Below are 18,105 nucleotides of genomic sequence, written 5' to 3'. Positions count from 1 at the left end.
TAGGGCGGGAATAAAGCGGGTGTGATGGATGGAGCGTCCATTCAGGAGGCAACGCATAACCAGAGGTCTTTTGTGATTGGCTGCTTGGTCTCGAGCCGCCTCCGCAAAGAGCGCGTAACAGCTGTGTCTCGCGCAAAGGGCCAGAGGGCCAGCCGTCCTTACAGAAGCGGAGGGAAGGAAAACTGAGCCCAAGATTGACGTTTCGCTTTTCATTCTGATTGGTGGTAAGGAAAAGGAAGGAAGGACAGTCTCCTTTTGGATTGATTTGTCTCTCTCTTGTCAAACGCGCAGGTACATTTTGTCCCCTCAAACGTGCCATGTGCTGTGTCTATCGCTAGCCCCGCCCCTTGCGTTGTATCTGACTTGTTACCAAGCGTTTGGGGGGAGGGAAAAGAGAAGGGAGGGATACCAATCCTTCGAGACGATTGGCCCAGCTCGGATAAGAGGGCGGAGACTCCAGCCACAAATGAGGAAAAAGCGGAAGAATCCGGAAGCGCCAGAGCTGGAAGGCAAAGGGCGGGATACCCGTACCCAATGCAGAGCCTGAGTGAGGTTCACAGAGGCGTGGCCCAACTGGAGAAGGCGGAGGGGCGTGCCCAGCCTCAGTTCTCGGCCTCAACAGTCTGGAGGAGGGGGCGGGGCAGAGAGGAAAGGGCGGAGCTATGTGTTACAGTTTTCAAATGCGACCGAGAAGAGAAGGACGAAGCTTTGGGTGTGGTAAGTTCGAGTCCCGCTCTCCCCATTTTGGTAGTCGGGGAAAAAAAGGAAGGAAAAAAAAGAAGGGCTGCGGTGACTGCCCTGGGGAGGGGGCTGCTTCCATGGGTAGAGAGGACGACTCCTGCTCCCTAATATGGCTAACCTGTGGCTATTTCCCTTTCCTGCTCCACTCATGGGGGTGGATTGCCTTACCTCAGGTTCTCCAGCCTTCCGCAGTAACTTGGGTAGTTTCTTTTTGGTCCTTAAGAGAGGGGAAAATCCAAAAATGGAGGGTTGCTCCTGTGGTTAAAGCAGGGATAGGGCTCTATGGCCCTTTTATGACTTGTGAACTTCAACTCCCAGAATTCCTCAGCCAGCACTGCTGGCTGAGGAATTCTGGGAGTTGAAGTCCACAAGTCATAAAGGGCCATAGTTTCCCACCTCTGGGTTAAGGGGTATCTTGGCCTCATCTTTGGGGTGGGGGGACAGTCCCTTTGAACTCACTTTACAGTGATTCTCAACCTGGGGAATTGTGGAAGTTGAAGTCCACACCTCTTTAAATGGCCAAGGTAGAGGAACACTGGTGGATCTTTCTCTCAGCTTCCTTTGATGTGGGAGTGCATAGCCCTTCTGGCTGGGAAGAACGATATTTAAACAAAAACTAAAGCATTTTTTAAATGCACAACAGCTTCCTTGTCTCAGTACAACATACTGTACCTCTTTCACCGGCTCATGGAAACTAGTGCAGATCGTCCTTGTTTAGTGACTGCCTCAGACACAGCCAGTTACGACAGGGATGTCAAAGTGCCACCAGTCCTCGCCTTTATGACTTTTGCAGGGATGTACAGCAAAGGAAAATCATGGGCACAGTTGTGGTTTCACTTAGTGGCTGCTCAGCTCCCCTACCAAATTGCCAGTTCCAATGCTGGTCGCTAAAACAAGGGCTATATTTATATGTTTATATTGCATAATAGGGGACGCGGTGGCTCAGTGGGTTAGGACACTGAGCTTGTCGATCAGAAGATCGGCAGTTTGGCGGGTCGAATCCCGAGTGCCGCGTAACAGAGTGAGCGCCTGTTACTCGTCCCAGCTTCTGCCAACCTAGCAGTTCAAAAGCACGTAAAAATGCAAGTAGAAAAATAGGGACCACTATGGTGGGAAGGTAACAGTGTTCTGTGCGCCTTTGGCATCTAGTCACGCCAGCCACATGACCACGGAGACGTCCTCGGACAAACACTGGCTCTTCGGCTTTGAAATGGAGATGAGCACCGGCCCCTAGAGTTGGAAACGACTAGCACGCATGTGTAGGCGAACCTTTACCTTTATTGCATAATACAGTTGAAAAGTGAATGAGATTATTTTAAAGTGCTCTGTTGCTTCTCTATTTTTTAACACACGAACTGGCCTTCCCAGTGTAAATTTTCTTTACCCCAGTGGCATATTCTCTTCTTATTTATTTGGTAAATTTATATAGCTGCCCATCTCATGTATTTGTTTCTGATATAATGCTCAGTGGGGACTCCGGAGTGGACGTGCTGCTTTCCAAAGGAAGAGCAATGTGTGCAATTGGTGGGTGCCCTTCCACTTACATCAATTAGTACATTTAGCCAGCATGAAACTGTGCAAATGTCTATCCGTTTGGCTTTGTGAAAGTTTTAGATTTTTATCTTGCTTTTTTCTTCATAACTCAAGGCAAACATATAGATTCTCCTTCCTCCTCTTAAGTTTCTAATTTTTTCTCGGAGGAAAAAATATTAGGTATCTTTGCTACCTTGTGTTATTTATAAAAATAATAAAGGTGAGACTAAAAAAAAAATCAAAGGTTATATCTCTGCATAGTACCTGGGGTTCCTGCTGGACATGTAAACTTTAATGAAATTGGCTCTTTCATGACTCGTGGACTTCAACTCCCAGAATTCCTGAGGCAGCATGGCTCAGCTTGGAAACCTCTCTCTTTTCCCTCAGTGTGGCTGGCTCAGGAATTCTGGGAGTTGGAAGTCTACACAGTCATAAAAGAGCCAAGGTTGCCTACCCCTGGTTTAGAACATCTTCTCTAATCAAAGATCCTGCAGGGCAACTTGGCCAAACATATTACAGTTAATAGGTTTGGGCCAATCACTTCTATTCCAGCCTAACCTTTGCTAGTCTGTGGTGCAAATCAAAGAGAAGGACTAGGGGGTAACATGATAGCTGTCATCCAGTACTTGAAGAGCTGTCACAGAGAAAAGAGGGTCAACCCATTCTCCAAACCACTAGAGCAGAGGTCCCCAACCTTTTGAGCACCAGAGACCGGTTACGTGGAGAGAGGTTTTTCCACGGACCGGAGAGTGCGTGGTTTTGTGTGCTGCCTGCATCTCACGGATGGGGCTTTGCTTGTTTCTGCAGCCCGGTTGTCGCCATGCTGCGGCCCAGTACTGGTCCACGGCCCGGGGCTTGGGGACCCCTGCACTAGAGGGTAGGACAAGAAGCAATGGGTAGAAACCCCTTAAAGAAAGATTGAACTTGAAACTAAGGAGAAATTTAAGAAATGAACAAATAACCCACTATAGCCATGAAAGCCCGCTGGCTGAGTGGGCCAGTCATTCTCTCTCTCTCAGCCTAATACACACAGGGTTGCTGTTAGGAAAATAGGAGGAAGGTGGTGTATTGGCTATGTGCATCGTTTTCAGTTATTTGTAAAAAATATTAAGGGCAGGATATAAATAAATAATGGAACAGCTTGCCTATTGGAGTGCTGGGTGCTTCATTACTGGAGATTTTCAAGAGTAGACTGGGCAACCATTTCATCAGAATGGTATAAAGTCTGCCTTGAGCGTGGGGTTGGACTAGAAAACCACGTTCCCTTCCAACCCTGCGATTCTAAATATTCTAAATATTTTCTGGGATATCATTCTGAGCAAATAAATATTTTTCTTAGTGGAATTCCTTGGACTGGATCTAGAAAAAAGGTGGAATAAAAATTATTGTGGATAGTATAAATGCTGAACGTTTTATGGAATGGAGCACAAGTAGTCCACGACATACAACACAGTTGAGCCCAAAATTTCTGTCGCTAAGCGAGACAGTTGTAAAGTGAGTTTTGCCCCATATTATGACCTTTCTTGCCACAGCTGTGAAGTGAATCATAGCAGTTAAGTTAATAACACGGTTGTGAAGTGAATCTGGCTTCCCCATTGACTTTGCTTGTCAGAAGGTCGCAAAAGGGGATCACCTGACCCTGGGACGTTGCAACCGTCATAAATATGAGTCAGTTGCCAAGCGTCTGAATTTTGGTCATGTGCCCACAGGGATGCTGCAGCGGTCGTAAATGTGAAAAATAGTCATAACTCACTTTTTTTAGTGCCATTGTAACTTTGAACAGTCACTAAAAGAACCACTGTAAGTCAAGGACTACCTGTACAATGATTTATCCTTTTGTTACTGAAACCTAGAACGTCCTTGCTAGCAAGCCTTTAATCTGGATCCCTGACTGACATCCAACAAGGATGATGATGAGTGAAGGAGAATATGTCTTTTGCAAGTGGAAAAAGCGGCTATGGCCAGCACAGGTATGTAATGGGCCAACCCTGATTATTTCTGATTTGGGGAAAAAACATATCCAGATGGGCTAAAAATACCATGTCGGTTTGAGCTGAGGTGGCAGTTCAACTGTATTTGGTTTTGGAGGGGTTTTTTGCTCTGTTTGCAAACTATATTTAACCCCAGTTTGGCAAAAGGTCACCCTGTTATTTATTTATTTATTTATTTATTTGATTTGTATACCGCCCTTCTCCCTAAGGGCGGTGAACAGTGACATAAATAATAGAATGTACAAATAAAGATATTGAAAATAAATTAAACCCTAATTTAGCCCAAATGTAGAAGATAGTTACCTTAAGATAATAATTACAAAAGAACCCATCAGACCAGACCGGATTGCTTAAACAGATGTGTTTTTAGGTCGCGTCGAAAGGAGCAAAGGTCGGGAGCCATCCGGAGCTCAACCGGTAAACGGTTCCATAGTTCAGGCGCGCCCACAGAGAACGTCCTCCCCCTGGGAGCCACCAGACGGCATTCTCTGAACGGCGGCACCCTGAGGAGGCCCTCTCTGTGGGAGCGCACTGGACGGAGGGACGTTGACGCTGGCAGCAGGTGATTCCTAAGGTACTCCGGACCCATGCCATGTAGGGCCTTGAAAACCATTACCAGCACCTTGAATCTTACCCGGAGGATAACTGGGAGCCAATGCAGCTCACGGAGTAGAGGTGTAACATGGGAGTATCAGGAGACTCCCAACACAACTCTTGCGGCTGCATTCTGTACCAGTTGGAGCCTCCGAGTGGTTTTCAAGGGTAGCCTCATGTAAAGAGCATTGCACCCATGCACTCGTGACGAGAGGTCACGAGTGCATGGGTGACCGTACGTAGGGCATCTCGGTCTAGATAGTGCCGTAATTGGCGCACCAGGCGAACCTGGGCAAAGGTTCACCTAGTCACAGATGTTATGTTATATTAAAAGCAGGGGTCTTCAAACTTGGCCCTTTTATGACTTGTGGACTTCAATTCCTCAGCCAGCATGCCTGGCTGAGGAATTCTGGGAGTTGAAGTCCATAAGTCATAAAAGGGCCAAGTCTGAAGACCCCTGGTTAAAAGGCTTTCTCCCATTAGAAGGGTTTCATTTCCAACCCAGTTGTCTATAATTTGGGAATAGTATATAACATTGGGATGTAGGAGACATGCAATGGATTCTTCTGCAAATATCCCACATAGTGTGCAATCATGGTTTGTGATAGCTTACTATAAAGAAAAAAAATTCCCTTGAGTCAGATGTGATTCTTGGTTGCAATCATACAGTTGGCTCTGCTTTCTAGGACACATTTTCATTGTATTTATGTACTTATATATTTGTATGGCTTCCAAGTCCAGACTGGTCTTAGGATTTCACAGTGGTCTCCCATCTCAAGTATGAACCAGGCCTCACCCTGCTTAGACTTCTGCAAAGGCCAACCAGCTGTGCCACTGACCAAGGTGTGGGGGTTGTAGCAAGCCACTGTGTTTATTTATTCGACTTTTATCCCGCTTTTATTACTTTGTAAGTAACCCAAGGCAGAGAATACATCCAATATTCCTTCCTCATCTTATTTTCTCCACAACAATGACAACCCACCTCACTCTGAGAGAGTGTGACTGGCCCAAAGTCACCCAGCCAGTTTTGTTGCGTAAGGCACAGTGGTGGGATTCAAATATGTGAACAACCTGTGTGGATGCCGCTTCCGGAAGTCCATTCTCAGCCTGGACAACAACAAATTTGCCACCGGTCCTGCTGAAGTGGTGCGAACTGGCTGAATCCCAGCACTGCTAAGGCAGCAATAGTACTTGGTGATTGGCTCAAGGTTACCCAGCTGGCTTTTCTACCTGAAACGGGACTAGAACTCATAGTCCCCTGTCTTCTCGCCTGGTAAATTAACCACTAGACCAGACTGACTCTTGTATTGCTCATGTTGCTGCCAAGAAAATTATGTGTATACACACAGAGTCCCCCCGGTGAATTTTCTTGTCTTCTACATTTTCACTCCTGTTGGAATGTCAGTGGTAATTCAGAATCTGATTAAAGTATCACATCCTCTTCCCCACTTTTTGTTTATTTTCTCATGATAGACCTGGGGTAGGCAACCTCGGCTCTTTTATGACTCATGGACGTCAACTCCCAGAATTCCTGAGTCAGCATAGCTGACTCAGGAATTCTGGGAGTTGACGTCCACGAGTCATAAAAGAGCCGAGGTTGCCTACCCCTGTGATAGACTGTCAATTTTCAGGGGTGGTTTTTGCATTGGAAGGGAGAATTTCTGGCTTTGAGAGTTCTGAAGAACTTAAAAAAAAAACACAACCCTCAACTTCAGGGCTCTATCTTGTGCAGAGGTAGGCAACCTTGGCTCCCTCATGACTCGTGGATTTTAACTCCCAGAATTCCTGAGCCAGCACAGCTCAGCTTGGAAACCTCTCCCTTTCCCCTCAGCATGGCTGGCTCAGGAATTCTGGGAGTTGAAGTCCACGAGTCAAAAAAGAGCCAAGGTTTGCCTACCCCTGAATTCTTGCGCATTTCTCACAATAGAAATACGTTTCTGTTTCTCTGTTGCAGTTTTGTGGGTTTTCTGTTTCTCAGAATTTGGATGTCCACCTTTTAAAAAAAAAATCCATATTTTTTCTTCTGCCTTCCAGATCTTGTGTAGAAGCCAGAGTTCCAGAGGGCGACTGCTTCCTGAGAAGCTCGGTTCCATTCGGCTCAAAATTATTGCTGAGAATAAACAGTTAGGTTTCTGTGGATTTGCAGCCTCTTAGCACTGCTTTTTTATATGTCTAGTTCACCAGTAGGTTTGATTTTGATTTGCAAAATAAATCCAGTAAAGCTCCCAGGTCCTAATCTCCCTTCTGGGTTGTTTTTTTTAAATAAATAAATTCCTTTTGGGATGTTATTTGGGATAAACAGGAATAGTCATAGCTGGCAAAATGTTGACAAGCAACCTTAGAGTTGTAATCCTATCAAAGAAAATGCTAGGTTAGGGAAGGTGCTGGTGTCGGCTTGCTCAAGAGGGTTAGGCTTAGAAGTCTAATTTATTTAAAAATATCACAGCTGTTGAACCAAAGCATTCTTGACCACACAAAGCCAAAAGTTTAATGCTGTTCTTTCTCTCTTTTTCAAGGGTTACCATGCGTGTTGCCCATATTGTGCCTCTGACAGTACAAAGCATTGAAGATATCGCAGATAAATTGGGTATGTTTTTCTTTTATTTGTTCAGCTGTGTCCATGAAATCCTGTATGTTGGCTATTTTCCTAAGTTATCTTCTAGATAACGAGGGGCACAAAAATCTCGAGCTAGACTTAAGGAGCTGAAGACAGGCAAACTCTGTTAAAAACAGTTTTCTTCATTCCGTTGTGTTTAGGTGTCGTCTTTGCCAAACCTCTCACTATAGTTTTTGTTTTATAACACTGATATGCATCCGTAAAAGATCTAATTCTAAAGAGAAGGAATAAGGGGTTGGGAACATACTCGGGGATGAAATTATATCATCGTTCCTAACGGACTGGGGTAGATTTTTTTTTTACTCTTTTGTTATAGCACTTTTTGTCTGTATGTCCCTCCCCCTTCTCTTTGAAAATGTAAGAATGGATTAAACTTAAGGACACCTCCTAGAAATGAATTTGTTGTTGTTAGTTGCGAAGTCGTGTCCGACCCATCGCGACCCTATGGACAATGTTCCTCCAGGCTTTCCTGTCCTCTACCATCTTCTGGAGTCCATTTAAGCTCACGCCTACTGCTTCAGTGACTCCATCCAGCCACCTCATTCTCTGTCGTCCCCTTCTTCTATTGCCCTCAAACTTTCCCAGCATTAGGCTCTTCTCCAGTGAGTCCTTCCTCCTCATTAGGTGGCCAAAGTATTTGAGTTTTAGCTTCAGGATCTGGCCTTCTAAAGAGCAGTCAGGGTTGATCTCCTCTAGGACTGACCGGTTTGATTGCCTTGCAGTCCAAGGGACTCGCAGGAGTCTTCTCCAGCACCAGAGTTCAAAGGCCTCAATTCTTTTGCGCTCAGCCTTTCTCATGGTCCAACTTTCACTGCCATACATTGCAACTGGGAAGACCATAGCCTTGACTATACACACTTTTGTTGACAGGGTGATGTCTCTGCTCTTTAGTGTGCTGTCTAGATTTGCCATGGCTTTCCTCCCGAGGAGCAAGCGTCTTTTAATTTCTTGACTACAGTCCCCATCTGCAGTGATCTTGGAGCCCAGGAAAATAAAATCTGTCACTACCTCCATTTCTTCCCCATCTATTTGCCAGGAATTGAGAGGGCCGGATGCCATGATCTTGGTTTTCTTAATGTTTAGTTTCAACCCAACTTTTGCACTCTCCTTCTTCACTCGCAACAAGAGACTCTTCGGTTCCTCTTCACTTTCTGCCATTAGAGTGGTATCATCTGCATATCTTAGGTTGTTGATATTTCTTCCGGCAATCTTAATTCCAACTTTTGACTCCTCTAGCCCTGCCTTTCTCATGATGTGCTCTGCATATAAGTTAAATAGGCAAGGCGACAGTATACAGCCTTGCCGGACACCTTTCCCAATTTGGAACCAATCAGTGGTTCCGTGTCCAGTTCTCACTGTTGCTTCTTGGCCCGCATATAGGTTTCTCAAGAGACAAATAAGATGTTCTGGTACTCCCATCTCTTTAAGAACTTGCCACAGTTTGGCTTCCGGTGGCTCCGCGGCAACGGAGACAGCCTTCCTGGGCTGCCCGCGGCTCAGCTGTTGTTTTTTCGCCCGAAACAGCGCCGATCAGCTGTTCGGGCGAATTTGAAGCCCCCTCCTCGGGAGAAGAGGAGGGGGCGAGCTCCCAGGTAGGGGTAGAGTTCTCCAGGGCCGCCTGAGCTTATGGCTTGGGCGGCTGAAGGATTGAACTCCCCCGTAGCCTGGGCTGCTCCCAGCTGGCCGGCGCCTCTGCTCCTGATTTCTTGGAGCAGAGCCAGGCGTCTGCGACCACCCCTGCCTGAAGGAATGACTATGGATTAAAGGAGCAGGCAGAGCGATACAAGAGGAAAAGGTGAAGAGGATTATTATATTTTACTCTCCAGCTTGATGGACTTTTTTGGATTATAAATCTGAAGTGAAAGTGCGTCACATTTGGTAAAAGATGGCGGCTAAACCACCCCCTAAAACTCTTCGGAGTGCTGGAACTTCTCCTGTGCAACAATCATTACTGCAGGCGCTGCATCCTCCTGATGTATTGACATCAAAGGACTTACAAGATGCTCTTGAAAAACACACCCAGGTAATTTTGGAATCAATTAATGATAGATTTGTACAGATGGAGGAGAAATTGGAGAAATTGGAGGAGAGAATGTAGGAGAGGATGGAACAGAAGTTTAGAGTGATGAAGGCAGACATCTTGTCTTCAGTGTGTAAAGTGGCTCGCTGTGTGGAAGAATTGGAGGAAAAGCTAGAAGATTTGACTCAAAAGAATGCTATATTAGAAGCAAAAGTATTGGAGAATGAAGATAAAGTGGAAAAGGAACTGAGTCTTGCTCAATATTACCAGATGCAGTTTGCCATTAGAGTTAGAGGCTTAAAGGAGAATACCAAGGAAGATCTAAAGCAGCTGGTTTCTGAGGCTTTTGAAGTAGTGTTGAAACAGCCAGCATCTGAAATAAAAGGAGGCATGGATAAAGTGTTTCGTGTGAATTCATGGATTGCTAGACAGAGAAAGTTGCCTAGAGATGTGGTGGTATATTTTGCAAAAAGGGAAACTAGAGATGAAGTTATACGAGCTGCTTATGATACTAAAGTTGTGATTGCTAATCAAGAAGTTTTGGTCTTAAAAGAAATTCCTCCAAAGATTTTAAGGAGAAGGAAGGATTTTACATTTCTTGTGCAAGAGCTCAAGCAACGAGATATAAGGTTTAGATGGGAGATCACAGCTGGGTTGATGGTGACGCACGAAGGTAAAAGGTACCGTCTGGTTACTGTGATGCAAGCACGTGATTTCTATAATAATGTTTTAAATGCAACGCCATTAACACTTCTGGAAGCTGAAAAGGGATCTGGAGAAGGAGTGCATCAAGAGGTCGAAGGTGGTCAGATAGAAGACAACGGTGTTGGAGGAGATCAAGATACAACTTCGTCGGATGATTCTATAGAACAGAGGGTGACGCGTGCTGCTGCAAAACGATCTAAGAAGAGAAAATAGCAGGATTTGCAGAAGTCTATGGAATTTCTACGACGTATTCATAGTCAAATATGGGAGGTGGGAAAAGATTTGGGTGTAGACGCAATATATTTTTTATATGTGGTGGTTTTGTGGAAAGGGTGAGTTTTTTTGGATTAAAGTTTGGTGGAATATATAGAAGATTTCCAAATGGAGGTTAAAGTTTTGTTCGCAATCTTTTTTATTGTTTGGAATAATTATAGATGTGCTGGAAGAGGAACGGCCGATTACAGAAGAGTGGACTTTAAAGTTTTCTGATTTGGTTGAGGTGGTGAAGATTTTGGTTAATTTGAAAGATTATTTGTAAGAACGTTATATTATGGAATGGACAAAATGGATGGAGTCTATTTAGGACAAGTATAGGTTGAGAAGTATTATATAGTATTTGAATAATTCTTTTTTCCTTTTTTTTCTGTTTTTTTTTCTCTTTCTATTTTGGGGTTTTTTTTCTTGTTTTTAATGTATATTTAATATTATTAAGGTTTGTTTTATTCTATATAAGCTAGAAAGTGTTTCTTTTTTATTTTAGTTTTTTATATATATTTAATATTGCCAAGGTTTGTTTTATCCTATATAAGCTAGAGAGTGATGGATTTTAGAATTTATAGTTGTTAGTACATGGTTGCTTATGTTTGCCTTTCTTTTTTTTCTTTTTATATATATACCTTGTATTCAGCTCTGGGAAGTCGGGGGGGGAGGGGGGGAGGGGGGGAGGCAGGGGGGGGAGGAGGGAGGGAGGGAGGGGGGGAGATAGGGGGGAGGAGGGAGGGGGAAGGGGTTTTTTTTAAAGGAAAATTGTATTTTAAAACTTTTCAATAAAAAAAAAAGAACTTGCCACAGTTTGTTATGATCCACACAATCAAAGGCTTTAGCATAGTCAATGAAGCAGAAGTAGATGTTTTTCTGGAACTCTCTAGCTTTCTCCATGATCCAGCGTATGTTGGCTATTTGATCTCTAGTTCCTCTGCCTCTTCGAAATCCTGCCTGTACTTCTGGTAGTTCTCGATCCACATACTGCTGGAGTCTAGCTTGTAGGATTTTAAGCATAACTTTACTAGCATGAGAAATGAGTGCAATGGTGTGATAGTTTGAACATTCTTTGGCACTGCCTTTCTTTGGAATTGGAATGTAAACTGATCTTTTCCAATCCTGTGGCCACTGTTGAGTTTTCCAAATTTGCTGGCAAATTGAGTGTAGCACTTTTACTGCATCGCCTTTTAAGATTTTGAATAGCTCAGCTGGAATACTGTCACCTCCACTAGCTTTGTTGTTGCTCAGCTTTTCTAAGGCCCACTTCACTTCACATTCTAGGATGTCTGGCTCGAGGTCAGTGACCACCTCATTCTGATTATCAGGGACGTTAAGCTCATTCTTGTATAGTTCTTCTGTGTAATTTTGCCATCTCTTCTTAATCTCTTCTGCCTCTGTTAGGTCCCTGCCGTTTTGGTCCTTTATCATGCCCATTTTTGCATTGAACGTTCCCTTCATTTCTCCAATTTTCTTGAAAAGATCTCTGGTCCTCCCTATTCTATTGTTTTCTTCTATTTCTTTGCACTGTTCATTTAAGAAGGCATTCTTATCTCTTCTAGCTATTCTCTGGAATTCTGCATTCAATTGGGCGTATCTTTCTATTTCTCCCTTGCCTTTTGCTTCCCTCCTTTCCTCAGCTATTTGCAAAGCTTCCTCAGACAGTTATTTTGCTTTCTTGCATTTCTTTTTCTTTGGGATGGTTTTGGTTGCTACCTCTTGTACAATGTTGCGAACCTCTGTCCATAGTTCTTCAGGCACCCTTTCTATCAGATCTAATTCCTTAAATCTACCGGTATTTGTCACCTCTACTGTATATTCAACGGGGATATGATTTAATTCATACCTGACTGGCCTGGTGCTTTTCCCTACTTTCTTCAATTTAAGCCTAAACTTTGCAACAAGAAGCTCATGGTCTGAGCCACAGTCAGCTCCTGGTCTTGTTTTTACTGACTGTATAGAGCTTTTCCATCTTTGGCTGCAGAGCATATAGTCAATCTGATTTCTGTGTTGACCGTCTGGTGATGTCCATGTGTAGAGCCGTCTCTTGGGTTGTTGGAAAAGAGTGTTTGCTATGACCATCGTATTCTCTTGACAAAATTCTATCAGCCTGTGCCCTGTTTCATTTTGTACTCCAAGGCCAAACTTGCCTGTTATTCCGGTTATCTTTTGGCTTCCTACTTTAGCATTCCAATCCCCCATGATGATAAGGACATCATTTTTTGGTGTTAGTTCTATAAGGTGCTGTAGGGCTTCATAGAACCGGTCAATTTCATCCTCTTCAGCACCGGTGGTTGGGGCATAGACTTGGACTACTGTGATATTGAATGGTTTGCCTTGGATTCGAACTGAGATCATTCTGTCATTTTGAGGATTGTATCCCAGTATTGCTTTTCCTACTCTTTTATTGACTATGAAGGCTACTCCATTTCTTCTGAGGGATTCTTGCCCGCAGTAGTATACCTGATGGTCATCTGAATTAAATTCACCCATTCCTGTCCATTTTAGTTCGCTGATACCTAAGATGTCGATGTTCAGTCTTGTCATCTCTTGTTTGACCACATCCAGCTTGCCTTGATTCATGGATCTTACATTCCAGGTTCCTATGGAGAAAAAATCTTTACAGCATCGGACTTTCCTTTCACCACCAGACATATCCACAGCTGAGCGTCCTTTCGGCTTTGGCCCAATCGCTTCATTCTTTCTGGCGCTACTAGTACTAGCCCTCTGCTCTTCCCCAGTAGCATATTGGACGCCTTCCGACCTGAGGGGCTCATCTTCCAGCGTCATATCGTTTTGCCTTTTGGTACTGTCCATAGGGTTTTCATGGCAAAGATACTGGAGTGGGTTGCCATTTCCTTCTCCAGTGGATCACGTTTTGTCAGAACTCTCTGCTATGACCTGTCCGTCTTGGGTGGCCCTGCACGGCATAGCTCATAGCTTCATTGAATTACGCAAGCCCCTTCGCCACGACAAGGCAGTAATCCATGAAGGGGAGAAATGAATAGGCTGTCTATTACGAAAAATGACAGACAATGTTCCCCTTCCAAGATAGATAGATAGATAGATAGATAGATAGATAGATAGATAGATAGATAGATAGACAGACAGACAGACAGACAGACAGACAGACAGACAGACAGACAGAAAGATAGAAAAGAGAGAGAGGGATGGAGACAGAAAGAGACACGGATGGATGGATATACAGAGAGAGAGATGGATGGAGACAGGCATGGATGGATCAAGGATGAATAGATGGATACTGTAGGTGGATGGATAGATGATTAGATAGATAGATGATGGATAGATGATGGATAGATAGATAGTAAGATACAAGATTCAAAATGGTGACAAAAGATTATTCAATAAGGTTAAGATGACACAGCAGGAAATATATTTCTTCAAATAAAAAAAAGGTAAAGGTTCCTCCGCACATGCATGCTAGTCGTTTCCGACTACGTCTCTGTAAAATGCTGGAGGTTTTTACACTTTCCTAAAGATGGAGGTTTAACCAGTGGTTGGGGGGGAAAAAAACCAAGTGAGTACTAACTTGCCCTTCAGAGGCAGGGAATTCCACAGATTAACTATAAAGCCTTTCCCCTTTTCCCCCAGTTGCTCTCTGCTTCCCATTTGGGAACTTAAGGGAAAGCCTTACAAGGATGGGGGTTAGGCTGGTGTATAAGGAAACTGTGAATTACCCTGCAGTTGACCCCAGGAAACATTTTATGACATTTTATATTTTGTCATAAAATGTGGTGTGATAGTTTTTATGCCATCGAATGTTTCATAAAATTGGCCCTATTTCAAGTCCATGGAAGTCATGGCTTCCAGATTTTGGACTCATTCTGTAAGTTAGCCCATTTGAGGTACGTACTTTGGTTCAAAAATTGTTGACCTATGGTGCAGCCTCCCCTTCCTGGATCAGGAGTTTGAGCGCTCAGTCACTCAAACCCGGATCATCTCTCTTCTGGACTATGGCAACATGCTCTGCGTGGGGCTACCCTTGAAGAGTATTCAGAAACTACAACTGGTGCAGAACGCAGCCACATGGACAGTCCCTGGGGCCTGTAAGGTGTCCCTGTTACACCGATGTTTCACAAACTGGCTCTTGCTGCCAGTTTGCTTCCGGGTGCAATTCAACATGTTTGTTGAGGGGTCCTTGGTGCTCTCTGAGCTTGCTTGTTTTCTTGCAGACGTTTCATTACCCTAACTAGGTAACATCATCAGTGCTAGTAAGGAGTGCTGTTTGCTGTCAGTTTATGTTCTGGTGTCTTGCCTGTCTGGGTGGGTGGGTGGGTGGGGGCGGTCTTAGGCAGTGCTTTTTTTGTAAAAGAAAAAGGTGCCGGAACTCACACATGTCATACAACCTGCCTTGCCTATCCTACAAGCTTCCATCCAAAAAAGGTGCCGGAACTCCGTTCTGAGCGTTCTATGACAAAAAAAGCCCTGGTCTTAGGAGATTCTTCGATAGGGCTGTTTAACTAATAGCTCTTTGGCAGTTTCTTGATTGGGGTATTGCTTACTTGATTGTTGGTCTGAAGGTGACCTGGGAGTTAATCTATGCTGATTTGGCTGCTGATTGCTGGTGGAGAGGTGCAGGGGTCTTCAGACTCGGCCCTTTTATGACTTGTGGACTTCAACTCCCAGAATGCCTGGCTGAGGAATTCTGGGAGTTGAAGTCCACAAGCCATAAAAGGGCCAAGTTTGAAGACCCCTGCTCTTCTGCATAATCTATAGATGTTGTTCATGCCTGTGTGTCTATTGATGGCTAATTGGTCAGAGTGCCAGGCTTCTAGAAATTCCCAGGCATTTTTTGGGACTTGGTCTGGTCTAGGACTGTCACATTTTCCCAATTGAAACTATGGTTAAATCTATGAAACTATTGAAACCATGGTTAATCAGATTTAACCACCAATAGACAATAGATAAATAATAGATTACACCCCCTCGGTGATCACCACTGACTCCCTTCCCAGGTCCAAGCAATGAAACCCAGAAGGTTGTAGAAGAGTTGACTTATCGCCGAGCCTTGCGAGAATCGCTGGAGATCATGAGGGAACAGGCAGCTCCTAAAGGCCCTGATTCTTTTTGGCAAAGGCGTGAAGAGGCGTCAAGCGGGAAAGGACAGCAAGAACCATCCTCAGCCTCCCAGGGACCACTTTCTCCCCGAAGAAGTCCCCGTGGGACAAAGAGGGTGGAGGCAAGCGGGACCCTTCCGGATTCTCCAGCCACATCATTGAGACCTTTCAAGTCGAGGACCAAGAACCCGTCTACCTGCAAACCTCCCTCATCTGCATCGGAGGACCTTCCAGGTGTCAGGACGCCAGCCTGGGAGGCTGACAGAGTTTTGGAAGCCCCAAAGCCAAACATCTCGCAAAGTCTTGCAGCGCCACTCCAACTCACCCAGAGGTCTTCCCTGGCCTCCAAGGCGCATCAACAAGTTGGTGGTCCATCTGGCAAGAAGGCGCCTTCAAACCGGCCGGCGAGAACCAGCACCCCGGACTCTGCTTCTCGTGAGCGCTGCCCCAGGTCCCCGCCAGCAGAGGGAAGAGACGAGGCCGCCATGAGACTGCGGAGGCGTTTGCTGGGGCCCGCCGTCGAAGGGTTTTCATCCCGGCCAGCAGATGCGCTCCTGGCCAGGCTAGAGGCGTTGAAACGGAAGAAATGGCAGCTGCCCTCCAGCGGCACCAGGCACTCCTTGCGCTTGGAAGCCGCCGGCTCAAAGCAAATCCTGGCGACTCAGGAACCCTCCTTGGAAAGGACACAGTGCATGGGTGAGAGAGCGCCCGGAGACTACAGAGAACCTTCTCCGGACTCTGCCCCGTGGGAATTGAAAAGAGAGCTTGACCCATACGGAGCTGGAGATGAAGGAGGCCGTCTTCCAGAAGTTGCGGATAAGGAAGGTAAGATGATGTCAATCTGCAAAAGACATGCTGGGGCGTGGGGGGGGGGAAGCTGTGAGTGTTGGGGAGAGCTAGTAATGAAGGGAAGGTTTCATGTGCTGTCTTTAAGTGCAGTGAACTGGTATTGCCAAGCGCCAGGGAAATCCTGAGGTCCAGGCAGTTCAAATAGATATATATTTATAGATATATTTAATGAGGTTGCCACCCACCTCACTGTCCAAGGTGACTTTGGAGCAGTTTATAGCTGAATCTGATGCATGAACATATCGTTGTGGTTCTAGTTTTCAATACATAATTGAAACCCAGCCCAGCATGGTGCAATGGCTAAATGCAGGCGGGCTTCATCCAGTTTTCTTTTTTTAAACTTTATATCCCACGGAAGGCTCACAGTGGCCTATAAGGGGAACTCACTGCATCCTCCCCCTGCAACAACAACCCTGTGAGGCAGGTTGACTGAAAGTGACTGACTTCATGTCTGAGGAGGAATTTGAGCCTGGATGTTTTGTACAGCTGGTCCTCAACATACAACCGTAATGGAGCCTGCCCATTACGGACATATACTGTAAGTCGTGATGGTCATAAAGCAGGTCACCTACATGACTGTCCTGATTGTATTACCTTATTTGAGTGGGTCTTTAAGGAAACTCATTGTTTGCTATGGTGCGGTTTTGCTGAAAAGCAGAAGTAAACGCTGGTTATTGGCAAAAACGTACATCGTAGTCTGGTGACTGTGGGATGCCATAAACAGTCATAAATGTGGGCCAGTTGCCGAGTGTTCAAAATGAGCAGCCATCAAAACTTTGGAACCAGGTCATAAGTACCTTTGGAAGGGTCTGTTATAACTTTGGACAGTCACTAAGCAACCGGTCGTAAGCTGAGTACGTACAGTTGCCAAATGCTCAGATCGCCATTACGTGACTGTAGCGGGTGCTGGGATGATCTGAACTTTGAGGACCAGGTATAACTACCACCTGTTCAGCGCTGTTGTGACTTTGTACAGTTGCTGAACTGGTGGCCGTTAACTCAAGGATTACCTGCGTACCAAATTTAGAAGCAGCGTTTGATTTGGAATAATCCTATATGCGATGGCCCATGGCACAGCACAGAGCCAATGCAGTCAGCTGGCAATTCAAACAGTTCTTTTATTGCTCCCAATTTTCCCCAAATGCTCCCACATTTGCTGGCAAGCCTCCAACAAAAGGATCACACACACACACACACACACACACACACACAGAGACAGACACACACATACACACACACACACACACACACACATCCCTTCAGCTGAAAGCAGGTTCAAACACAGGCTGACTAGCATAAGAAATGTGAGCAGCTCTCACGAGAGATCGATGGGTCATTAAGGTGCTTCCAAGTAAAAGAGGCAGGATGCAGAGATGCAATCATTATGAAGCTTTATTCATCGATAGATTATATAGAAAGAGCTATATGGCATGGAGGCATCCATGCTTGCATGATAGAGAGAGAGCAGCCCCTGAGCAGAGGTATTTATGGGGGGTCTCAGCCCCTCCCTAACCATAAAACACTCTCGCCAATGGGGCTGCAGGGGCCGGGGGACCCCTGACCCATCAGTGGAAGCAAAGAAGCCTCTTTGCTCCCATCTGATGACCTTTTTGGGGAACTGCCAATGGCTGGCACAAAACATCTAATGAGAAAGTACTCAAGGCCATAGAAATAACGAGGAAGAAAACGTAAAATAAACTTAAGGAGTCTGTTTGAATC

General features: G+C 45.1%; 1 protein-coding gene across 1 annotated transcript in view; it reads left to right on the top strand.

Moving 5' to 3' along the window:
- The first annotated feature begins 248 nt into the window (after window positions 1-248).
- Window positions 249-18,105, top strand: part of PWWP3A (PWWP domain containing 3A, DNA repair factor) — a 44,851-nt gene continuing 26,994 nt past the window's right edge. The window contains exons 1-5 of the mRNA XM_083363477.1: window positions 249-717; window positions 4,128-4,244; window positions 6,894-6,982; window positions 7,376-7,446; window positions 15,436-16,362. Coding sequence (XP_083219603.1) covers window positions 4,182-4,244; window positions 6,894-6,982; window positions 7,376-7,446; window positions 15,436-16,362 — 1,150 coding nt within the window. The 5' untranslated portion in view covers window positions 249-717; window positions 4,128-4,181. The remainder of the gene's footprint in view (window positions 718-4,127; window positions 4,245-6,893; window positions 6,983-7,375; window positions 7,447-15,435; window positions 16,363-18,105) is intronic.

Source organism: Vipera ursinii (genome assembly GCF_947247035.1).
Source record: "Vipera ursinii genome assembly, chromosome: 1".
In the NCBI taxonomy this organism is placed as follows: domain Eukaryota; kingdom Metazoa; phylum Chordata; class Lepidosauria; order Squamata; family Viperidae; genus Vipera; species Vipera ursinii.
Note: the sequence above shows the minus strand (reverse complement) of the source record. Positions and strands in the feature narration are given on the sequence as shown.